Here is a 26,004-nt window from a genome sequence, read left to right as displayed (position 1 = left end):
AAAGGGCTGGAAATATAGCTCAGTGATAAGAGAGTGCATGGGTTCCATCTCTAATACTGGGTGGGAAGAACCCCTTTTTGCCCTTTACCCCAAAGCCAGGAGTAAACCCTAAAAATATTACTCTACTTTCCTCTGCCTTTCTGTGAAAGAGTTGGCCATATGTCTGTAATTTCAGAGACTCTGGAAGCTGAGACAGAATGATCATAAATTCAAGGCCAGCCTGGACAACTTAGAAAGACCCTGTATCAATTAACAAAACAAAACAAAACACAAAAACCCAAAACAGCCAGGTGCAGTAGTGTACACCTGTAATCCCAGTGGCTCAAGAGGCTGAGACAGGATGATTATAAATTCAAAGCCAGCCTCAGCAACTTAGTGATACCCTAAACAACTTAATGAGACCCTGTCTCAAAATAAAAAATAAAAAGGGATAGGATGTGGCTCAATTGTTAAGCACCTCTGGATTCAATCCCTAATACAAAAAATTAATTAATAATTAAAATTAAAAAGAGGTGGAGATATAACTCAGTGATAAAGTGCCCCTGGATTCAATCTCCAGTACCACACACACAAAAAAAGGTTGGCTATAAATATATTTTCTGTCCTATCTTGTTTGATTGTAGATCATAAGACTCTCATTCCAGAAAAGGTCCTGTTCCATAGAGGGAAGGCAAGAACCAGGCCCAGTGGTGCATGCCTTTAATCCCAGCTACTGAGGAGGGAGACTGAGGCAGGAGGATCACAAGTTTGAGGAAAGTCTAGCCAGGCCCTAAACAATTTAGCAAGACCCTGTTTCAAAATGAAAAGGGCTGGGGATGCAGCTCAGTGATAAAGCACCCCTGCTTTCAATATCCAGTACCAAAGAAGAAAGGAAAGGAAAGCTGCACAGGCCAAGAAGAATGTGAAAATATAGGCCTTACTGAATTACCCTTATGCTTTTTGTCCAAGTGTATTTCTGCATGACTGTCCATGCTTCATGGAATGTTAAATATAAAAATGAATATTTCACCCTGGATCTTTGGGTCTTTGATACAAAGGCTACTGTGTCATGGAACTATGATCCAATAAATTTGTTACTGTAGTTTATTCCAGCAGCATCAAATGTTGAACTTTTGGAGTGTTAGGGTAACTGGCGCAAATATTCATGAGAGGCATAGCTCTGAGTTCAAGCAAAGATATATTGACAGAGAGTCTGCCAGGCTGCCCTTCTGCAAGGAGCAGCAACCTGCAGGAAAAACTTCTAAACTATATAGTCATATACAATGGAGTAGTTAAAAAATAACCAGTCTGGCCCTGTAAATGTTACTTGACATCTTTGCTGTGGTAATTAGGGACTCTTTTGGGGTGGGCCTACCGGGAAGGTCATGCCTGGGTGGGCAAGTGCTGATTTTCAAAATGGAGTTACTTTGGCCTAAAGAACTAACAGGGAGGAATGTTTGAACTTCCCTATGCTTTTTATGTCCAAAATGCATCATAATCTCTCCTTCCTTGGCTAAATAATTTTTGGGCCCAGTGCAAAATATTTTTTATGAAGAAGTTGAGTATTTTTTCTTATTTTGCTACAAAGAGAAGCTGTTGCTTCACTGTATAAAAAATAGCACCAGCAAATGCAGTATATCACGAAATTAAAATATCAAGGCCAGCCTCAGCAACATAGTGAAGCCGTAAGCAATTTAGTGAGACCCTTTCTCAAAATAAAAAAAATAAAAAGGCTAGGGATGTGACTCAGTGGTTAAGCGCCCCTAGTTCTATCCCTGATACCAAAAACAAAAACAAACACATCCCCCAAAACCAAAAAAAAAAAAAAAAAAAATTAATTATACATGAATAAATATTGATAAATTCCCTTAATCTCCCTGTTATCCTTTTATTCTTTCTAGAACTTTTGTTTTCCTTTCATAAATAGTTTTATACAGTCTCTTCCTACTCCTTAATACTTGTTTCAAATGTCATCCTTTCTAGTGGCAGGGGATATAGCTCAATGGTAGAGTGCTTACCTAGTATGTGCAGAGTGGTGAGTTCCATTCCTGGCACTGGAAAAAAAGAAAGTCACCCCTTCTAGGGAGCCTTCTCCCATTCCTTCTGAAGAGTAAACTCTTGCTGGCAATGAGCCATTGGTGAGAAGCTGTGCCATTTTTGGGCAGGGGCTTTCTAGTGGGGCAACTAGGAATTCTGACTAGAAATGAAAAAGGGAAAGTTCACAAAACATTTTTCACTCTAATTTGCTGCCTTTTCCATAGCCTCTGAGTTATTTGGTTTTTGTTGTTGTTGTTTTTGTTTTTTGGCACTGGGGATTGAACCCAGGAGTGCTTAATCACTGAGTGACATCCCCAGCCCTTTTAATTTATTTTGAACAGAGTCTTGCTAAGTTGTTGAGGCTGACTTTGAATTTGTGATCCTCTTGTCTCAGACTCTGGAACTACTGGGATTACAGGCATTCTATGCTTGGCACAGAGTCTAGGTTCTTTTGAAGCAGGAATTAACTTTCATCCTTAATATCCCCAACGATAGGAATGCAGTGCTTGTTCAATAAATGAGTGAACAGGCCACTCCTATCATTTCCTGGTTTTGTTGTTATTAAATACAATTCACATTTTAAAGCGATGCATGAAATTTCTGCTCATGAAAGAAAATGTGGCTGGGTGTGGTGCTGCACACCTGTAATCCCAGCTGTGCAGGAGGCCAAGGCAGGAGGATCACAAGTTTGTGGCCAACCTGAGAAATTTAGCCAGACTCTGTCTTAAAATAATAAATAGGGCTGTCAGATATACAGGTCAGTGGTAGAATGTTCCTTGGATTCAATTCCCAGTCTCTTGGGATAGGAGGTAGGGAATGGGGGAAAAAGGAAAAATAAAAAAAGGGAAAAAATGCTCATTGTGTTCCAGCAGGAAACAAAAGTTATCACACGCTGTAAGCATGGATTTTGTCCTCTCAAGGCTAGAGAATGCGCCATTCTGAATGAAGTGAGTTCCCTGCCCGTTTGACGTCATCCACAGAGGCGGGTGATATGTAGATGAAATTTCCGGTGCAAACTGGGAAAGTTTCTTCTACTTTTGTTGTTTCTTGGAGTGTAGTTTGGGGGATTTCAGAGACTGCCAGTCTTAGCAAGTGTTTGGAGATCATTTATTTCATGATATGGAGCTTTCATGTGAACGCGTATGTTACGACCCTACGCGTTTAGTGCTGTGTACACCTGGCTGTGAAGGCTTCGCGTTCAGCAAATCATACTTACCTGGCAGGGGAGATACCATGATCACGAAGGTGGTTTTCCCAGGGCGAGGCTTATCCATTGCACTCCGGATGTGCTGACCCCTGCGATTTCCCCAAATGCGGGAAACTCGACTGCATAATTTGTGGTAGTGGGGGACTGCGTTCGCGCTCTCCCCTGGGTTTTCTGGTTTTAAATGTAGTTGTGTTTATGGGTTGCTTTGAATTGTGAGGCTGCCTTGCTGTTGTGTTTCTGGTCCGTTTTTTAACTTGGCACGCGTAGAAGCGAGTTGGTGTTTAAGAAGTTATATGAAGCATAGTGTATGTTCAGTTCCACGTACTGCCCATTTTTGCACAAGTCCTCCTTGTGCGCTTCCTTTTCTCCTCTTTCTATCTTTTCTCCTTTCTCCACCTCCAGCTGGCGATCAAAATCAGGGACTTGTGCATACCACTGCTATTGAGCCATATTCTCTTTCCTTTTTTATTATTATTTTTTAATTTTGAAACAGAGTCTCGCCAAGGCTGGCTTTGAACTTGCAATCCTCCTGCCTCAGCCTCCCCAACCACTGGGATTACAGGCATGCACTACTGTGCCTTGGCTTTCTCTCATTCTTAACAAACTTGAAGTTTTATTAATTTATTCATTTTTGGTACTGGGAATTGAACCCGGGGCATTCTACCACTGACCTACATCCTGAGACTTTTTTTTTTTTTTTTTAATCTTTTTTAAGAAATTTTTTTAGATTTTGATAGACCTTTATTTTATTCATTTTTTTATACGTGGTGCTGAGAATCGAACCGAGTGCCTCACACATGCTAGGTAAATGCTCTGCCACTGAGCGACAACACTAGCCCCCTTTTATCTTTTATTTTGAAGGAGGATCTAAGTTTCACAGGCTTCCAGGAACTAGGGGAGGCTGAGGCAGGAGGAGGATGGCAAGTTCCAGGAGCACCTCAGCAATTTAGCAAGACCCAGTCTCAGAGTAAAAATTTTAGAAAGGACTGGGAATATTGCTCAATGGCAACGTGCCGCTGGGTTCAATCCCTAGTATACAAGAACAAACCTATGATCCATGTATAGCAAAAGGAATGAAAACTGTTAAGAAACAGCATGTGAATTATAGTCTTTTTAAAAGTACATACAGCGCTGGGGATATAGCTCAGTTGGTAGAGTGCTTGCCTTGCAAGCACAAGGCCCTGAGTTCAATCCCCAGCACTGCAAAAAAAAAAAAAAAAAAAAAAAAAAAAAAAAGTATATACAGAGCTGGGGTTGTAGCGTGGTGATAGTGCACTTGCCTAGTACTTGTGAGGCACTGGGTTTGATCCTCGGCACCACATGAAAATAAATAAATAAAATAAGGTATTGTGTCCATCTACAACTAAAAATATTTTTTTTCAAAAATGTATGCATATGTGGATTAGGGGTGTGGCTCAGTGGTAGAGTGCTTACCTGCTTACTGCGCACAGGGTCCTGGGTTTGATCCTCAAATTAGCACACAAAACAGCAAGAAAGTGTACCTGGTAATTTTGTAGTTGGATTGTAATTGATTTTAATTTTCAAACCTTTTCTGTCTTGCAAATTATCTACAAGGGAAAGGAAATTTATCACTTTTAGTAACTAAAAAAGCACACCCCAAAAATACCAAACAAAACAAAGCTTTTCTTTTTCTTTTTTTTTTTTTTTTTTAATTATGGAGACCCCAAGGGAAATTACAAAGAGAATTGTTTTGCCTGGAGCAAAATATAGAAGGACAAGTACCCAGTTTGTTCCCAAATACAACCTGGATGCTGTTCCGTTTTTGCTGGTAACTGCGAAGTAAGTTTTGGGGCCCAGAGTACACCTATCACCAGTCCTGGAGCTGAATAGCCTGAGTGGGGTCGGGGAACTAGTCGCTGCACTTTACATTCATTCAGTCCTTACAGAAACCTTGTGAGGCAGGTAGGCAGGCAGAATTATTTCTTTCCACTTTACAATTTTTGGAAATGGAAACATACGGGGGGTTTGACCGACTGTCAGAAACAGCGGTTCAGACCTGGCACAACCCACTGTGCTGGGTTCCCTACATACCCCGCCTCGCCATTGCCTCCCAAACTGGTCAGCGCTACAGCGCAGGGCTAAGACTCATTACGAATCCACACCAGAATTTTTGCATACATCGAAAAGGCAAGGAATTCTTAAATCTTCTCAGCCACACCTGCAGAAGTCTTTTGGAGACAAGCGAGGCGCGGTGGTTCATTAGAGCTAACTCACCCAGAGGAAACTACGAAAGGAAGAAAGCCTTGAAGCAGAGGCTGACGTCACTACAAGAGGCGGGGATATGTAGATAAGAGGGCGATGATTGCTGGTTTGAGAGGGTTCTTCGCGCGGCAAAATTTCCAACAAATATCCCGAAAACTGTAGCCTGATGTGTGACATTTAAAGAACTGAGTAGTTTGAAACAGAACACGTAAAGAACTTAAAATTCGACTGACCGTGACTAAGTAGTGTATTAAGAATGAGGGTGAAGTGGCACAAGTGTCCAACAACTCATACTTACCTGGCAGGGGAGATACCATGATCACGAAGGTGGTTTTCCCAGGGCGAGGCTTATCCATTGCACTCCGGATGTGCTGACCCCTGCGATTTCCCCAAATGTGGGAAACTCGACTGCATAATTTGTGGTAGTGGGGGACTGCGTTCGCGCTTTCCCCTGGTTTGTTGTTTAACGTTAGAGTTTTCTGTGGGTTTTTATGTAGCGTTTTAGCAGTTTCTTTATTTTTCTACTCCTGGAAGGTGAGTGTTGCTTTCGTGTGTGCGGGTTTTGTTAGAAATTTGTATAATTTGAAGTTTAAGTTTGGAAATCTACTTTGTTTTGTTCTTTCCCATTGATGTTTATTTGCTTGTTCTTATTCAGTTCGTGGGATTAAAGCAGAGAAAGTGGAGAAAATAAAGCTAGCAGTAATTAGCATGTAAATAGCATAATGCTGAGATACTTTACTGTTAAACCATATGCTTATTAACAGGACATAACAGCCAGTATCAATACATTAGTTCACTAGGGCTACCAAAACAAAGTACCTGCAGATGGGATGGTTAAAGAATGAGACTTATTTTCTCTCCCTTCAAGAGGTTTTAGTTCAAGTAAAATCAAGGTACTGACAGAATTGGTTTCCTCTGAGGCTTCACTCCTTGATTTGTGGATTATTGTATATTTGCTGCTTCTTCATACTGTGATCTTAACCTCTGGTCTGTCCTTCCTCTTCTAAGAACATAAGTCATTGGGGACTGGGATATGACTTAGTAGTAGAGCACTTGCCTGCCATTCATGAGGCCCTGGGTTCTATCCCCAGTACTGGGGAAAAAGACACCAGTTGTTAAATTACATTCCCATCCTAACTTTCATTGTAATTACTCACTTTCCCCCCCATTCTGTACTGGGCTGGGGATTGAACCCAGGACCTTATGAATGAATGCTAGGCAAGTGCTCTACTCGATTTTATTTTTTGCTGTGCTGAGGATTAAACTCGGGCCCCATGCATTGTAGGTAAGGCCCCCATCACTGAGCAACATTCACTTCTTTAAACACTCTAAATAAACATCTAAGGTATTGGAAGTTAAACATTTGAATGTGGGGGGTTCACAATTCTATTCATAACAACTAATCATCCAAATTATAATGAAAATATGCCATTTTCTTAATACCTGGAAAAAGAAAAGGCAGAATGTAAGGTGGGGAATGGGAAACTATAGCTTGCTATAAAACTTCACTTTTGTTTGCTTAGAGAAAGTTATGCCAGGCATGGTGGTGCATACCTGTATTCCCAGTGCCTTGGGAGGATGAGGAAGGAGGATTACAAATTTGAGACCAGTCTCAGCAATTTAGTGAGGCCCTATACAACGTAGCAAGACCTGTCTCAAATTTAAAAATAAAATGGACTCAGGATATAACTCAATGATAAAGCGCCCCGGGTTCAATCCCCAGTACAAAAAAAAAAAAAAAGAAAAGAAAAAGAAAAGAAAGTTAGTTGTGATGCTATTGGATTACAAGAATGCCTCTCAGTAACCTACAATCCTTAAGCCTCCTGGCTGAAGAACCATTAAATCTATCAATCTTTTTGACTTTTTCTTTTACTTCTCATTTTATGCATTCTGTGCTTCCCCATGTAGCCTGAAGTCATTCATACCCTTGAGGTCCATACTTGGGGATTCATGTGAATGGGATTTAATTATCTTACTCTCTGTGGAACATAATACATCACCACTTGTCTGCCTTGCAAGACTATGACTATTGTGATAGCAATGATTTAATTTTAGGTGTTTTACACATTACCTGTCACATTTGAAACACATAGTAGATGTCTTAGCCCATTTTGTGCTTCTATAGTGTTTGAAACTAGGTTATTTGTAGTAGAGAAGTTTATTTCTCACAGTTCTGGAAGCTGTGAAGACCAAGTCGGAGGAACCAGCACCTGATGAGGGCCTTCTAGCTGCTTCATCCCATGACAGAAGGAGGGAAGAGGCACATGTCTGTGATCCCAGTGACTTGGAGACTAAGGTAGAAGGATCCCAAATTCGAGGTTGATCGCAGGGGCACTCGATGACTGTTGCTTAGGTTCTTGTTAAATTGCCATGACTGACTTTGAACTCTCAATCCTCCTGCCTCAGGCTCCCAAGCTGCTGTGATTATAGGCATGCACCACCATGCCCAGCCATCCCAGTCCTTTTTAAATTTTGAGACGGGGTCTCGCTAACTTTCCCAGGCTGGCCTCAAACTTGAAATCCTCCCATCTCAGCTTCCCACATTGCTGGGATCACAAGCATGCACCTCCTTGCCTGACTCAATTTTTTTTTTTTTTTTTTTTTTTTTTTTCCAGGAATTAAACCCAGGGGCACTTAACCACTGAGCCACATTCCCAGCCCAGTTTTATATTTTATTTAGAGACAGGGTCTCAACTGAGTTGCTTAGTGCCTCGCTAAGTTGTGGGGCTGCCTTTGAACTCTCGATTCTTCTATTTGAGCCTCCTGAGCTGCTGCGATTACAGGTGTGTGCCAACGTGCCTGCCTCAATTCTTTAACAATAATACTGATGCTGGACACAATGGCATATGCTTGTAATCCCATCCGTTTGAGAGGCTGAGGCAGAAGGATTGCAAGTTTGAGACCCAGCAACTTAGCAAGGCCCTAAGCAACTTAGTGATACCCTGTCTCAAAATAAAAATAAAGGGCTAGGGATGTAGCTCTTTGATAAATGCCCCTTACTTCATTCCCTAATATCAAAACAACAACAGCAGCAAAAACAAACAAAAAACAGTAACATTGAACATAAACATTAATCTCATAGAGTTTCTGTAATTGTTTCCCTAAAATCCTCTTCATTACAATTGACCCTCTGTATTCACGAATTCTTCATCTTTATATTCAACCAACCTTGTATAGAAAATCATTTATTTATTTTTGTGGTGCTGGAAATCAAATCCAGGGCTTCATGCATGTTAGGCAAGTGTTCTACCACTGAGCCACATCCCCAACCCCTAGAAAATATTATTTTAAAAAACTTGCATCTGTGCTAGATTTATGCAGACTTTTTTCCTTATTATTATTTCCTAAACAATTCGCTATAATAACAATTTATATACCATTTACATTGTATTAGGTATTCTAAATAATCTAGAGGTGATTAAAGTATACTGGGAGAATTCCAGGCACTTGGGAGTTTGTGGCAGGAGGATCGTAAGTTCAAGGCCAGCCTCAACAATTTAGCAAGGCACTAAGCAACTTGTTCTCAAAAAATAAGGACTGGGGATGCTGCTACGTGGTTAAGTGCCCCTGGGTTAAAGCCACAGTAAACCCTGCACACACACCCCCCAAATATACTGTGAGGATGCATGTAGGTTATACACAAATACTATGCCATTTTATATACGGGATATGAGCATCTGTGGACTTTGTTAACTGCAGGGGTCCTGGAGCCAATCCCCTTTGGATACTTAGAGACAACTGTATTAATGAAGGTGAACAGGTTTACAAATGTAAAGAATCTAAGTTGCTTCTTTGCATTTTTGGTTCAGTTAGAATAAGCATATTCTCTTTTGAAACAGGATGTCTCGGGCTATTCATCTTCCAGTTCCCTGTCCTGTTCGACTTGGTACCTTAAGAAATGACTCCTTGGAAGCTCAGCTTCATGAGTATGTCAAACAAGGGAACTATGTGAAAGTGAAGAAAATTCTTAAGAAAGGTAAGTGCTATGTTAAGATACTTTACTTTTTTTTCCCTTTTCTTTTTTTCCCTTTTTTTTTTTTTTGTTTTGGTTTGGTTTTTGTACTGGGAATTGAACTCAGTGATCTGGGTGACCTACCTCTGAACTACCTCTCTACCTCTTTTTATTATTTATTTATTTATTTGGTACCAGGGATTGAACCCAGGGTCATCTAACCACTGAGTCACATCCCCAGTCCTTTTTTAAATTTTTTTTTTGTTAATGAAAATAAGCTTTATTACATCAAGTAATAAATACATACAAAGATGCAAACAGTTTTAGTCATTTTCTTCCAGATGTGTTTTGATCAACTTAAACACAGAACAGAAATCTACATATAGTCTTAGTATGAAAATTTTCAGGGTCTTTGTTAGATTTGGTAGGTTGCTCTTTCTTTTGTATTTATAATTTGTGCACTCTTAAAATTGACTTCAAAGCACTAAGAGTCATGCAAATGCTTAAGCAAAAAAGAAGTGCCATTAAGCAGAATCTACACTATGTGGCCCACGGGACCAGCTAAGTGAAGCAGGTGGTCAGGATGTATTAAAACAAAGTCCTTGGGATCAACTGAGCTTATGAAAAGGAACAAAGATAAATACAATTTACAAATACAAAAGTAAATACAATTTTCTCATACTAGACAAAGGGGCCAAAAATATGCAATGGAGAAAAGATAGCCTCTTCAACAAATGATGCTGGGAAAACTGGAAATCCATATGCAACAGAATGAAATTAAACCCCTTTCTCTCACCCTGCACAAAACTCAACTCAAAATGGATCAAGGACCTTGGAATCAGACCAGAGACCCTTCGTTTTATAGAAGAAAAAGTAGGTCCAAATCTTCAACATGTCAGCTTAGGATTAGACTTTCTTAACAGGACTCCCATAGCACAAGAAATAAAAGCAAGAATCAACAACTGGGATAGATTCCAACCAAATAGCTTTCTCTCAGCAAAGGAAACTATCAGCAATGTGAAGAGAGAGCCTACAGAGTGGGAGAAAATCTTTGCCACTCATACTTCAGATAGAGCACTAATTTCCAGAATCTATAAAGAACTCAAAAAACACTACACCAAGAATACAAATAATCCAATCAACAAATGGGCTAGGGAAATGAACAGACACTTCGCAGAAGATCTACAAGTAATCAACAGATAGCTGAAAAAATGTTTAACATCTCTAGTAATAAGAGAAATGCAAATCAAAACTACCCTAAGATTCCATCTCACCCCAATTAGGATGGCAATTATCAAGAACACAAGCAACAACAGGTGTTGGCGAGGATGTGGGGAGAAAGGTACACTCATACATTGCTGGTGGGGCTGCAAATTAGTGCAGCCACTCCGGAAAGCAGTGTGGAGATTCCTCAGAAAGTGTGGAATGGACCCACCATTTGACCCAGCTATCCCACTCCTTGGCCTATACCCAAAGGACTTAAAATCAGCATACTACAGAGATGCAGCAATATCAATGTTTATAGCTGCTTAATTAGAACAAAAAAAAAGGACTGAGGATGTAGCACAATAGTAGAGTGTAATCCCCAGCACTGCCAAAATAATTTAAAAAATTAATCAATAAATAATAAAATGATCCTTGGACTTCAATCCCTTTACCCTGCCTTGGGCCCATCTAAGGGAAAGCAGTGGTATGGGGATGACAGTGAATTCTTTAAAAGGTCTTCATTGTGTTTGAATGCAGTGGCTTTTTCCCTTCCTTCCCCAACCTCAAGCAAAGTAAGAAGCCCTTCAGGTGAACCTCATATAGACACAGTTGCAAGCTGGAGAGATAGGAGCTGGTGTTCCAGCCTGCTTAACAGCTGAAATATGATACCCTTGCCCAGTTTCCTCCAAGGTGGCATGCAGAAAACTTGTTTCTGAAATTTAGGGCTTAGGAGATCAGCCATCTATTTTGAAGCAGTCCTTGATGACTGGATGAGCAAGGGAGATTAGCAGACAGATTAACCACATTTCTGTCAGGCATGGGGTGTGTGCTGGAGCATGTATGTAGAGTGCACAGAGGGTAGCTGAGCCATCTAAAGGGATCTTACTCATGAAGGAGGGAAGGGCTAGGTGTGGTGGCACCTGCCTGTAATCCCAGTGGCTTGGGAGGCTGAGGCAGGAGAATCTGGAGTTGAAAGCCAGCCTCAGCAAAAAGCAAGGCACTAAGCACCTCAGTGAGCCCCTGTCTCTAAATAAAATAGAAAATAGGGCTGGAAATGTGACTCTGTGGTTGAGTGGCCCTGAGTTCAATCCTTGGTACTCCCTTCCACCAAAAAAAAAAAAAAAAAAAAAAAGAAGAAGAAAGGAAGAATCTCAACAGAGAATATAGAGGTGGAACCTTGGAGAACAAGAGCTGAGGGGTTTCAAGTAGTCCACAGGAGAGGGTACTGGCCTGCATCAGGGTGCTGTGTAGTGTAGTGGAGGTACTGGAATGACCCATTAACAGTTCGCACAAAAGGGCAACTTTTGGTATGAACCCAAAAGCTACATAGAGCATCAGCTAAATAAGGTCTTTGTCTCTCCCTCACCCCCATTGTGTGTGTGAATGTATGTATGTATGTATGTATTTATTTACAGTGCTGGGGATAGAACTCGGGGCCTCCCACATAGCCAGTAAAGTGCTCTGTCACTGAGCTGCATACTCAGCAATTACCCCTTTTTGTATCATTGGTTCTTACCTCTACCTCAGCTCTGGAGTTGCCAAAAGTAGCCTTGAAGCCAGGCGTGGTGGTGAACACCTATAATCCTAGTGACTTAGGAGTCTGAGGCAGGAGAATCCCAAGTTCAGGCTAGTCTGGGCAACTTAGCAAGACCTGTGTCAAAATGAAAAATAGGAAGGGCTGGGGATGTGGCTCAATGGTAGAGTACCCCTGGATTCAATTCACAGTACCAAAAAACAACAACCAAACAAAAACAAACAAAAACACAACCTGAGAGTTAGCAAAGGACTGGGTACTGAAATGTGGAAGGAAGGAGAAATTAGAATTGGATGAAAGGTTGAAGGGTTTTTTGTTTGGGTGGCTGGTGTTTTTGCAGTGGTGGGGATTAAACATAGGACCTTGTATGTGCTCAGCAATGCTCTACCACTGAGCTACATCCCCAACTCTAAAAGATTGTTCTTGTTTTATTATTGTTGTTTTGATTTCCTTTTAGTGGTACTAGAGATTGAACCCAGGGGCAGTCTACCACTGATGTGAACACCAGCCTATTTATTTATTTATTTATTTATGTACTAGGGATTTAACCCAGGACTACTTTACTACTGAGCTACATCTCCAGCTTTCCAGCTCTTTTTATTTTTTGAGACAGGGTCTCAATAAGTTTCTTAGGACCTTGCTAAGTTGCTGAGGCTGGCCTCAAACTTGCGATCCTCCTGCCTCAGCCTCCTGAGCTGCCGGAATTACAGGTGTTCACCACCATACCTGGTTTAAGATCAAAGTCTTGATTTCAATGGAACTGCACATTTAAAGTTACTTAGAAACTGTGGAATCTGCCTGAAGTCCATCTCAAGAAGAGTGAGTGTGCTTGAGTCAGTAGAAGAAGAAAAATTGTTTTCTGATTATATCCTGTTCAGTTCAGCCTATTTAGAAGATGAGTTATTATAGATTATATGAATTCTAGAATCCAAAAGATGAGTTCCAGCCAGGTGTAGTGGAGCATGTCTGTAATCCCAGCAACTCTGTTATCTGGAGAGGTCAAAGGCAACTTTCAGAAAAGGTAGTATGAATTAGGTCTTAGAATATGCTGGAGTGATGGTCAGACCCACCTGTAGTTGGGGAATCTGCCAGAGAAAGCCAAGGGATAGCCCAGAGTCCCCAGAAATGTGGGAGAAATGGAGGAATGGAAAAGTCTTAGATATGGAAGACCCCAGACCAGAGACCAGGGTTCTTTGATAAAAGTCACTGGAAGGTACTTTATAACTTTAAGAATATAAGGGCTGGGGCTGGGGTTGTAGCTCAGTGGTAGAGCGCTTGCCTGGCATGTGTGAGGCACTGGGTTTGATTCTCAGCACCACATGTAAATAAATAAATAAAAATAAAGGTCCATTAACAACTAAAACAATACTTTAAAAAACTGCTCTGACATCTGGAGGTATGGGCCATTCCCAGCCAGATTTCCCCAACACTATCCTTTTTTTGAAGGATAAGGATGCCAAACATTTGACTGTCTCTAAATGGGACCATCTGTAAGGAGATTCTATTAGGAGAGGTGGTTGAATGGAATGACTGCTAAGCACCCTTCCAAACCGATGTGTTAGTGTGAGCATTAAAAAATGTAGTTGAGGGCTGGGGATATAGCTCAGTTGGTAGAGCACTTGCCTCGCAAGCACAAGGCCCTGGGTTCAATCCCCAGCACCCCCCCCACACACACAAAAAATGTAGTTGACTCAGAATGTCGTGTCATATGAATGTCCACATGACATTATGCTTCCTGGCATGAAGGAAAATGTGGAACAGAAGCAGGAAGTTATGACTCAGACAGTTAATGTCATATATGAAAGGTGTGTTCTAAAAATAATTTTTTTTTTTTTCCCTGTCCTGGGAATTGAACCCAGAGTATTGTACTTGCTAGGCAAGCTTTCTACCACTGAGCTACATCCCCAGACCTTTGTATTTTATGTTGAGACAGGGTCTCAATAAGTTCAAGGAATCTTCCTGCGTAAGCCTCCAGAGTAGTTGGGTTCACAGGTGTGTGTAGCTAACTTTTTCTCTTTTTTAAGGCATAGACACAGGTTTATCTAGGAAGGTAGATACATTAAAGGAAACATGCAAGCTATCTCAAGACTGAGAATCCCCACCATGGGCTGGGGGTCCAAAATTATACAAAGACTGTATTAGGATCCAGACTGGAGAAGGAGCCAGGATGGAGCTGTACAATTTCCTATCAGTTTTCCCTGGGCTTGCATATTTCCCTCATTTTACAAGGCCATGAACCAAGGGCATGTTCCTCAAGATTTACAGCTATGCTTTCTGCCTCTCAGTGACTGGGTGCCCACTATAACTTTTGTGAAAAGTAAATGGGTAGGCTACTTCTGGGATTTAGAAGTCAGGAAAATGAATCATTGAGACTGAACTGAAAAATGATGTATTAAGAGCTTTAAAGAGAAATGTATTTGATTGGAAACTAGATCTCCTAAGACTGTGTTGGCCTGTCAGAAAGAATACAGAACTATTTCATGCCAGACTTAGGTTCCAACTGTGGTTCTCTGCTGTGTGACACATGATACACTCAGCATCTGTAAGAAAAGGGAAACAACCAACCCTTTTTCAGTTGTTTATAGAGGTTGCAATGAGAATAGATTAAAATACCAATAATCAAGTAGACAGTCAGTAAACCATTGTAGTTGTTTGTCATTACGTGGTGTTAATGTGCACCATGTCTATTCCTGCCCGCCCCCTCCCCCAGCCCCCAATCAGCAGAGGAAACAGACTCCAACTCTTCTGATTTCTCTAACAGGCAAGGGCCCTGTCCTTCTATGCTGATCCACACCACAACCACCTTTCCTCTCTGCCTAGGGCAGCACAGCCTTCCTTTAGCAATCAGTTGGTGTGACCCTGCCATGACATCAAAGGTCCTTGGTGAGGTCTGCTAAGTAATGGCAGTTTGCTGGGGTTAGGAGAGAGAAGCATTGAGAGAATGGAAATGTGTGATTTGATTCTAAGAAGGTGTATGTTAATGAACTCAGTTGTAGCCTTAAAGATTCTAGAAGGCGTATAAGTGAAAATAATGTACTGAATTTTACCATTTGACCAAATTATTATGAGATATAAAATTTGTGAAAGAGGCAAATGACCTGTGGGATTCCCCCCTCCATCCCACCTCCCTCCCAAAAAAAGTGGAGAAAAAATCTTCACCATTGCTGCAAAGTGAGCAACTGACAGACTTGGCAGAGTCCAGATAGGAAAGGCAAGACTATACTTTCAGGGATCCTTTTTGTAGTATGTTATTAGAGAAGTTCCTCTGATTACATAGAGTACCAGAGTGCCAGAAACCATGAGGAGCTGAGCATTTTCTTGAGTGTCTTCTGAGCCAAAGCTGGTTCTAGGTATTTCTTTATGATAACTACATTTTGCCAATGATGATTGTCTTTGATCTCTCTGGAGAGTAAGAGGGAAAGAACACTGCCTGAGTGTTTCCTGTTGTGATCTTGTACTTAGAAACAGTGATTCAGTTTCTGTTTCTTTGCTTGCATATTTGTAGGTCTTGGTATTTTTCTTTTAATTTTTTTAAACATTTCTTTTGGGGCTGGGGTTGTGGCTCAGTGGTAATGTGCTTGCCTAGCACATGTGAGGCACTGGGTTCGATCCTCAGCACCACATAAAAATGAATAAATAAACATTACTTTCTCATAATTTTCTTTGTTTCATATTTTTGTGTGATGCTAAGGATCAAGCCCAGTGCCTCACACTTGCTAGGCAAGTGCTCTATCACTGAGCCATAACCCCAGCTCTTCTTTTAATCTTATTTATAAGTTGTTTTTTTGTGTTGCTATTGAAAGTTGTCTTTGTCATTCTCACAGTTTTTCAGTGGTCTATTTCTTGCTTGTTTTGGTTCACTGTTATTACTGACAGGTCTGGTTTTTTTGTACCAGTACTTCCTTACAAAACTTAACAGGTCTGTTAGGTTTTGCTCTTAATTGGCTACATTTCTTATTTTTTTTTTCTTTGTTTTTATTATCACTAGTGTTTATTTCAGGTTATTCTCCTAAACATAGGGTTGGGCTTTTCCCCATCTGGGAATGCCTAATTCCAAATTTAGGTCTTGGTATGTTTATTCCCCCTGGAGATTCTCATTTTTTTTCTGAGAATATTCTGATGGGTTTCCTGGGCAATACATTCTTAGTCATTTAAGGCCTGTATTTTCCAGGCTAGATCTCAGCCCTGCCATAACCTCCACAGTCCTGGACGTTTATGAGATGCTAGGCATCTCATCCTTGAGTCTTCTCTGCTTGTAACAGTTTTATATTTGTTCTGAGCAAAATATCCCTTAAATGAATGAGTTTCTATAGTTTTATTGTATTTTGTGGGTTTTTTTTTTTTTCTTCTCATTTGAGCGGCCGGGGATTCGAACCACGGTCCTTGCGCATGCTAGGGGAGCGCTCTCCAAAAGGAGCTATTTCTTCAGCTCCGTTTTATTGTATTTTGTAAACAAATATTTATAACAGTATGTGTGTGATACTGAGTATTGAACCCAGGGACGCCTTACCAGTCCTTTTTATTTTAAGGCAGAAACTCATTAAATTGCCCAGGCTGACCCTGAATTTGCAGTCCCCCTGCCTCAGCCTCCCTGTAGTAGTAGGGATTATAGGCATGCACCAACTGCACCTGACTTCATGTATTATTATTAATAAAAATCCATGATCAACATTTCAATTCACTTTTTCCTTTTTTTTTTTTTGGGTGGGGGGGGTACCATACCAGTTTTGAGTTTTGTTTGCTTTTTGGTACCGAGGATTGAACCCAGGGATGCTTAACCACTAAGTCACATCTGCAACCCTTTTTAAACATATTTTGTTTAGAGACAGGGTCTCACTGAGTTGCTGAGTCTGGCTTTGAACTCATGATCCTCCTACCTCAGCCTCCCGGAGCCTCTGGGATTACAGGCATGCGCCACTGTGCCCTGCTGTACCAGTTTATTAAAAAGCAATGTGAGGGATGTAGCTCATTTGGTAGCGTCCTTGCCTCAAATGCACAAGGCCCTGGATTCTAATCCTTAGTAACACACACACACACACATGATTAAAAAAAGCAATGTGAAACAGAAAATAGCCTTCTGACTCACTGAGAGAGCTTCACTGCCCTGTTTGTAGGTTTAGCCTGAAGATCCCTGCAGGCTGGAGGGTGTGAGCCCTGAACTCAACCTGTGCTCGTTGGCTGAGGTTGGATCAATACATAAATAAAGACATATTGGATACAAGTTGGGGAAAAAGTAATATGAAGAGGGGAATTGTTTTAGTTAGTCCTTTCATTGCTTTGGTTCATTCTTTGTGCAATATAATTCTATAGGTTTTGACAAATGTATAATGTTATAAATCCACTACAGTGTTATATAGAAGTTTCACTGATCAAAATAATTTGTGATCCTTCTGTTCATCCCTCCCTTCAAACTCCTGGCCATAAACTCCTGGCGAGTGTGTTTGCACTCGCCTATAATCCTAGTGACTCAGAACCCTGAAGCAGGAGGATTGACAGTTCAAGGCCAACCTCAGCAACTCAGTGAGACCCCCAGCAATTTATTGAGACCCTCAAAGTAAAAACAATAAAAATAAAAAAGGATTGATTGGGAATGTAGCTCAGTGGTAGTGTCCCTGGAGTCAGATCCCAGCACCAAAAAACAAACAAACAAAAAACAAGGAGCACAATTGCTCTCTTGTATAAAACTATATTGAACTTCATGTAAAACTGCCAAACTGTATTCCAAAGTTTGGGCGTGGTGGCGCAGGGCTATAATGGCAGCAACTCTGGAGGCTGAGGCAGGAAAATAGAAAGTTCCAGGCCAGCCTCTGCAGTTTAATGAGGCTCTGAACAACTTGGCAAGACCCTGCCCCACAATCAAATAAAAATACTGTGGATACAGCTCAGTGGTAAAGTGCCCTTATGTTCAGTCTCTAGTACCAAAAAACAAAAACAAGAAAACCAGAATGGCTGTACTACCAACAATGAATGAGAATTCCTGTTGTTACACATCCCCTCCACTGGTACTGGGGATTGAACCTAGGGGCTCTCTGTCACTGACCTTTATATCCTCAGCCATCTTTTCTTTTCAGTTTTTTTTTTTCTCTTTTTATTATTTATTTATTTATTTATTTATTTATTTATTCATTTGTCTTGTTACTGGAGACTGAACCCAAGGATGCTTTGCCACTGAGTCACATCCCCAGTCCTTTTTATTTTTTATTTTGAGACAGAGTCTTGCTAAGTTGCTTAGGGCCTCCCTAAGTTGCTGAGGCTGATCTTAAACTTACAATTCTCCTGCCTTTGTACCCAGAGTTGCTGAATTGCTGGAATTAACAGGTGTGAGCCACTTTTTAAAATTTTGAGACAGGGCCTCACTAGCTTGCCAAGGCTGACTTCAAACTTATGATTCTCCTGCCTCAACCTCCCAAGTTGCTGGCATTTAAGGTATGTTCCCTCGTGCTAGGCAATGTTTTGGGTTCTATCCATTCTTTTTTTTTTTTTTTTTTCTGATACTGGGGATTGAATCCAGGGATGCCTAACCACTTAGCCACATACATAAAAGTCTATTTTATTTAGAGACAGGGTCTTGCTAAGTTGCTTAGGGCCTTACTAAGTTGTGGAGGCTGGCTTTGAACTTGCAGTCCTCCTGCCTCAGCCTCCAGAGCCGCTGGGATTACAGGCATGCACCACTGCACCCCTCAGGTTCTATCCATTCTAATAGGTGTGTGGTATTATCTCAGTGTTTTTAAAATGTTTTTCAAATATGTATTAAAATACTGATTTAAATATTATTAATGTTTAGGTCTGGGGAGATAGCTCAGTCAGTAGAGTGCTTGCCTTGCAAGCAAAGGCCCTGGGTCTGATCCCCAGCACCGCAAAAAAATAAATAAATAAAATAAAAATAAATAAATAAATATTATTAATGTCTGAATATAATATAGTGACATTAAAATAAAAATATGTAATATACTAAATATATGATGTTAAAATAAAGAATATTAAAGAATAATTTCAGAGTAGGACTTGAAATGATTTCATGGTTCACCAGTAAGACTCATACCCCAGCAGAATAGCTGGGAAACAGATGCACATCTTCTGGGCCAAATTATCAGACCCTCTCAGTTTCCTCTGCTATAAAATGCAGATAATAGTACCTACCTCAAAAAGATTAAATGAGCTGAGCACTGTGGTGGATACCTGTAATCCCAGCTACTGGGGAGGCTGATGCAAGAGGATCATAAGTATAAGGCCAGCTTGAACAGTTAAGTCAGACCCTATCTCAGAATAAAATTCAAAAAGGGCTGGGGGTGTAGCTCAGTTGTATTATGCTTGCCTAGCATGTGTGAGGCCCTGGTTTCAATCCCCAGTATTGAAAAAATTCTGAATAACTATATAAATGTGTGTGCGTGTATATATATATATATATATATATGGCTTGTAGCAGAGAGCCTGACACAGTGTTGACACCTTAACAGATGCTGATAGTATTATTAACTATTTACCATCATATCTGTGGTTTCATAGGGGTCAGAGTTTTTTTTTTAAATCCCTAAGTTGAAGATCACTGAATCTCAGTAATATTGTCATTTTAATCTGGTAGGTTTAGAGACTTGTGATTTTAGCATTTAAAGATTAGGATAAATCATAAGAACATATACCATACCTGTCACATCAAAGATTTGTTAATCATGCCTCTCTATGTCTGTGATCCCAGAGACTCAGGAGGCTGAGGAAAGAGGATGGAAAGTTCAAGTCCAGCCTTAGCAATACAATTTAGCAAGAACTTGTCTCAAAATAAAAAAGGACCGGGGTTATAAAGCACTTATAGATTAAATCCCCAGTACTATACCCCCCCAAAATTCCATTAATCACAAAATTCTCAAAAACGTCCACAGAAGCCAGACAGCCAGACATGGTGGCACACACTTGTAATCCCAGCTACTCAGGAGACTGAGGCAGGAGGATGCCAAATTTGAGGACAGCCAGGTCAATTTAGTGAGACCCTGTTTCAAAATTAAAAATAAAAAGGGCTGGGGATGTGAATCAGTGGTGAAGTTCCCTGGGTTCAGTCCTTAGCACCACACACACACAAAAATCTCTACAGTAGCCCAACTTTCCTTTCCTGCTATCAGGGATATATCTATTTTTGGAACTAGCAAGGTGGCAAGTGTACTTATTTTCATTTAAAGGACATTTCAGTCAAAGGGAAGAAGAGTTGTAAAGGCCTTTGTTGGTGCAGTTATAAACATAACACAGTTAAGAAGTAAACGAAGAAACTTTATTCATGACTCTTATAGGAAATAACAAAATTCTATTCTCTAATGATAGTTTCTACCATTTCTGTTAATCTGGAAGCACAAACCCATAACTAGTAGTAAAGGAAAGTTTGTGATCCTAAGTGGACTACACATAACTTTCTCAAACTGCAAGCAAAGGTGCAGAATACAACTTGCCTGATTTTTAAGCTGGTGAGGGAACACATTTTTCTTGACAAGGTTAGGGATTTGCTTAAGATGCCACAAGCCAGTAAATGAGGACTAGACTAGGCATTCTGACTTCAGAGAACACAAGACAAACACCAGCGTCCCTGGTTCAATTGCCTAGATGTCACTTGTCATTTTAAGGGGCTGGCTTGCAAAGTTTGCTGATTTTTCTAATAAGGTGGCCAATGAAACCTCCTTCCCTTAAATTAAATGTTTGAATTTCCTTTCCTCCATAGAGACCTTGTCAAGAATTATTTTTGGTCTCATAAGTACTTTTTTGTTTTGTTTTATATTGCAGTAGAAATTCTTTCTAAAAACAGGTAAGTGTCTGAGGACCTTACATAGTTTGGCTTCAGCACAAAGATTGGGTGTTTGGGGCTATTCCTTTTGGGTGGGGGAGTACTGGGGATTTTTTTTCATCTTTTTTTATCAAAATATTTTTTATTTTACAGACATTTTAATTCATTGTACACAAATGGGGTACAGCTATTCATTTCTCTTATTGTACACAGTGTGTATTCACGACATTCAAGTAATCATACATATATACAGGGTAATACTGTCTGTTTCATTCTACTGTTTTTCCATCCCCACCCCCTCCCACCCCTTTTTCCTCTACACCATCCAAAGTTCCTTCATTCTTCTCTTCCCCCCACCACCCCCCATTGTTATATATTGTCAAGCACTTATCAGAGAAAACATTTGACCTTTGTTTTTTTGGGCTTGGCCTATTTCACTTAGCATGATACTTTCCAAGTTGATTCATTTACCAGCAAATGCCATAATTTTACTATTCTTTATGGCTGAGTAATATTCCATTGTGTATATATACCACAGTTTCTTTATCCATTCATCAATTGAAGGGCATCTCAGTTGGTTCCACAATCTAGCTATTGTGAATTGAGCTGCTATGAACATTGATGTGTCTGCATCACTGTAGTATGCTGATTTTAAATCCTTTGGGTATAAACCGAGGAGTGGGATAGCTGGGTCAAATGGTGAGTCCATTCCAAGTTTTCTGAGGAATCTCCAGTGGCTGCACTAATTTGCAACTCCACCAGCAATGTATGGTGTGCCTTTTTCCCCACATCCACTCCAACACTTATGATTGCTTGTGTTCTTGATAATAGCCATTCTGATTGGAGTTAGATGAAATCTTAGGGTGGTTTTAATTTGCATTTCTCTAATTACCAGGAATGATGAGCACTTTTTCATATATTTTGTTGATCACCTGTATATCTTCTTCTGTGAAGTGTCTGCCTATTTCCTTAGCCCATTTATTGTTTGGGTTCTTTGTATTTTGGGTATAAAGTTTTTTAGTTCTTTATAAACTTTGGAGATGAGTGCTCTGTCTGAAGTTGTGGAAAAGATTTTCTCCCACTCTGTAGGCTCTCTTTTCACATTATTGATTGTGTCCTGTGCTGCGAGAAAGCTTTTTAGTTTGATTCTATCCCATTTATTGATTCTTGCTTTTATTTCTTGCACTATGGGGGTCTTGTTAAGGAAGTCTGGTCCTAAGCCTACTTTTTCTTCTATTTGGTGAAGGGTCTTGTCTAATTCCTAGATCCTTGATCCATTTTGAGTTGAGTATTGTATAGGGTGAGAGAGGGAGTTAGTTTCATTTTACTGCATATGGATTTCCAGTTTTACCAGCAGCATTTATTGAAGAGGCTATCTTTTCTCCCTTGTAAGTTTTTGGCATCCTTGTCTAGTATGAGGTTACTGTACTTATGTGGGTATGTCTCTGTGTCTTCTATCTTGTACCAGTGATCTACCTGTCTATTTTGGTGCCAGTACCAAGCCGTTTTTGTTATTCTATAGTAGAGTTTAAGTTCTGGTGTAGTGATACCTCCTGCATCACTCTTCCTGTTTTGGCTATTCTGGGTCTTTTGTTCTTTCAGATGAATTTCATGATTGCTTTTTCTGTTCCTATGAGAAATGGTCTAGGATTTTTAATTGGAATTGCATTAAATCTGTATAGCACCTTTGGAAGTATGGCCATTTTGATAATATTAATTCTGCCTATCCAAGAACATGGGAGATCTTTCCATCTTCTAAGGTCTTCCTCAATTTCTTTCTTCAATGTTTTGTAGTTTTCATTGTAGAGATCTTTCACCTCTTTGGTTAGATTGATTCCCAAGTTTTTTTTTTTTTTTTTTGAGGCCATTGCAAATGGAGTTGTTTTCCTCATTTCCCTTTCAGATGTTTCATCACTTATGTATAAAAATGCTTTAGATTTATGTGTGTTGATTTTATAACCTGCTATTTTGCTGAATTCATTGATGAGGTCTAGAAGTTTTCTGGAGGAGTTTTTTGGATCCTCTAAATAGAGAATCATGTCATCCGCAAATAGTGACAGCTTAAGTTCCTCTTTTCTTATTCATATTCCTTTAATTTCTTTAGTCTGTCTAATTGCTCTGGCTAGTATTTCGAGTATGACGTTGAATAGAAGTGGTAAAAGAGGGAATCCCTGTCTTGTTCCCGTTTTTAAAGGGAATGGTTTTAGTTTTTCTCCATTAAGAATGATGGTGGCTGTGGGCTTAGCATAAATAGCCTTTACAATGTTCAAGTATGTTTCTACTATCCCTATATTTTCTAGTGTTTTGAGCATGAAGGGGTGTTGTATTTGGTCGAATGCTTTTTCTTTGTCAATTGAAATAACCATATGATTCTTATCCTTAAGTCTTTTGATATGATGGATTACATTTATTGATTTACGGATGTTAAACCATCTTGCATTCCAGGGATGAACCCCACTTGATCGTGGTGCACAATTCTCTTAATATGTTTTTGGATATGGTTTGCCAGTATTTTGTTAAGGATCTTTACATCTATATTCATCAAGGATATTGGTCTAAAATTTTCTTTCCTTGATGTGTCTTTGTCTGGTTTGGGTATGAGGGTGATATTAGCTTCATAGAATGCATTTGGTAGGGTTCCCTCCTTTTCTATTTCCTGGAATACTTTGAGAAGTATTGGAATGAGTTCTTCTTTGAAGGTCTTGTAGAACTCGGCTGAGAATCCGTCTGGTCCTGGGCTTTTCTTGGATGGTAGATTTTTAATGGCTTCTTCTATTTCATTGCTTGATATTGATCTGTTTAAATTGTGTATGTCCTCCTGGTTCAGTTTGGGAGGAGCATATGTCTCTAGAAATTTGTCGATGTCTTCAGTAGTTTCTATTTTGTTGGAATATAGATTTTCAAAGTAGCTTCTCATTGTGTTATGTATTTCAGTGGTGTCTGTCATATTTCCATTTCATCACGAATTTTAGTAATTTGAGTTTTCTCTCTCCTTCTCTTTGTTAGTGTGGCTAAGGATTTGTCTATTTTGTTTACTTTTTCAAAGAACCAACTTTTTGTTTTGTTAATTTTTTTGGATTGTTTCTTTTGTTTTGGTTTGGTTTCATTGATTTCAGCTCTGATTTTTTTAGCCCGTCTTCTACTACTTTTGGTGTTGTTCTGTTCTTTTTCTAGGACTTTAAGCTGTAATGTTAGGTCATTTATTTGTTGACCTTTTAATCTTTTATTGAATGCGCTGTATGCAATGAATTTTCCTCTTAACACTGCTCTCATCATGACCCAGAAATTTTGATATGTTGGAAGCTGAAGAAATAGCTCGTGTTGGAGAGCACGCGCCTAGCATGTGCAAGGACCCCGGTTCGCATCCCTAAGGAAAGATATGTTGTATCGTTGTTCTCACTTACCTCTAAGAATTTTTTTATCTCCTCCCTGATGTTTTCTGTTATCCGTGCTTCATTCAATAGCATATTATTTAGTCTCCAGGTGTTGGAGTAATTTCTATTTTTTATTTTGTCATTGATTTCTAATTTCATTCCATTATGATCTGATAGAACACAAGGCAGTATCTATTTTCTTTCTTTCTTTTTTTTTTTTTTTTTCATTTCCTAAGGGCTGCTTTGTGGCATAACATATGGTTTATTTTCAAGAAGGTTCCATGTGCAGCTGAGAAGAAAGTGAATTTGCTTGTTGATGGATGGAATATTCTATATATGTATGTTAAGTCTAGGTTATTGATTGTGTTATTGAGTTCTACAGTTCTTTGTTTAGTTTTTGTTTGGAAGATCTATCCAGTGGCGATAGCGGTGTGTTAGTCACCCAGAATTATTGTGTTGTAGTCTGTTTGATTCCTGGAATTGAAAAGGATTTGTTTGACATACACGGATGTACCATTTGGGGCATAAATATTTAGTATCGTTATGTCTTCCAGATTTATGGTTCCGGTAAGCAGTATGAAACATCCTTCTTTAATCCCTTCTGATTAACTTTGGCCTGAAGTCCACTTTATCTGAAATAAGGATGGAAACCCCCACTTTTTTACTGAGCCCGTGTGCATGGTAGCTTTTTTCCCATCCTTTCACCTTTAGTCTGTGAATATTTTTCTATGAGATGAGTCTCTTGCAGGCAGCATATTGTTGGGTCTTTCTTTTTAATCCATTCTGCCAGTCTATGTCTTTTGATTGATGAGTTTAGGCCATTAACGTTTAGGGTTATTTTTGAGATATGATTTGTCCCAGTCATTTGGGCTTATTTTTGGTTTTTAACTTGGCTTGGTTTCTCCTTTGAATGAATTTTTCTTTAAGGTAGTTCCTCCCTTTGCTGACCTACATTGTTGTTTTTCTTTTCCTCCTCATGGAATATTTTGTTGAGAATATCCTGTACTGTAGGCTTTCTATTTGTAAATTCTTTTAACTTTTGTTTATCATGGAAGGATTTTATTTCATCTTCAAATCTGAAGGTTAGTTTTGCTGGATATAGGATTCTTGGTTGGCAACCATGTTCTTTCAGAGCTTGAAATATGTTGTTCTAAGCCCTTCTAGCTTTTAGAGTCTGGGCTGAGAAATCTGCTGATATCCATATTGGTCTCCCCCTATATGTAATCCGATGCTTTTCTCTCGCAGCCTTCAAAATCCTATCTTTATTTTGAATTTAGGCATTTTCATTATAATGTGCCTTGGTGTGAATCTGTTGTGATTTTGTGCATTTGGTGTTCTGTAAGCCTCTTGTATTTGATTTTCCATTTCATTCTTCAGGCTTGGGAAATTTTCTGCTATTATTTCATTGAATAGGTTTTTCATTCCTTTGGTTTGTATCTCTGTGCCTTCCTCAATCCCAGTAGTTCTTAAATTTGGTCTTTTCATGATGACCCATAGTTCTTGGAGATTCGGTTCATGATTTCTTACCATCTTCTCTGTTTCGACAACTTTATTTTTAAGATTAAATATTTTGTCTTCATTGTCCGAGGTTCTGTCTTCCAAGTGGTCTAGTCTGTTGGTGATGCTTTCCATTGAGGTTTTTTTTTTTTTTTTTTTTTTTTTTTTTGCGGTGCTGGGGATTGAACCCAGGGCCTTGTGCTTGTGAGGCAGGCACTCTACCAACTGAGC

General features: G+C 39.7%; 1 protein-coding gene across 1 annotated transcript in view; it reads left to right on the top strand.

The window, feature by feature from the left end:
• Window positions 1-26,004, top strand: part of TEX14 (testis expressed 14, intercellular bridge forming factor) — a 106,404-nt gene that overhangs the window by 5,950 nt on the left and 74,450 nt on the right. Inside the window, exon 2 of the mRNA XM_079131512.1 lies at window positions 9,286-9,422. Coding sequence (XP_078987638.1) covers window positions 9,286-9,422 — 137 coding nt within the window. The remainder of the gene's footprint in view (window positions 1-9,285; window positions 9,423-26,004) is intronic.

Source organism: Sciurus vulgaris (genome assembly GCF_902686455.1).
Source record: "Sciurus vulgaris genome assembly, chromosome: 3".
Classification (NCBI taxonomy): domain Eukaryota; kingdom Metazoa; phylum Chordata; class Mammalia; order Rodentia; family Sciuridae; genus Sciurus; species Sciurus vulgaris.
Note: the sequence above shows the minus strand (reverse complement) of the source record. Positions and strands in the feature narration are given on the sequence as shown.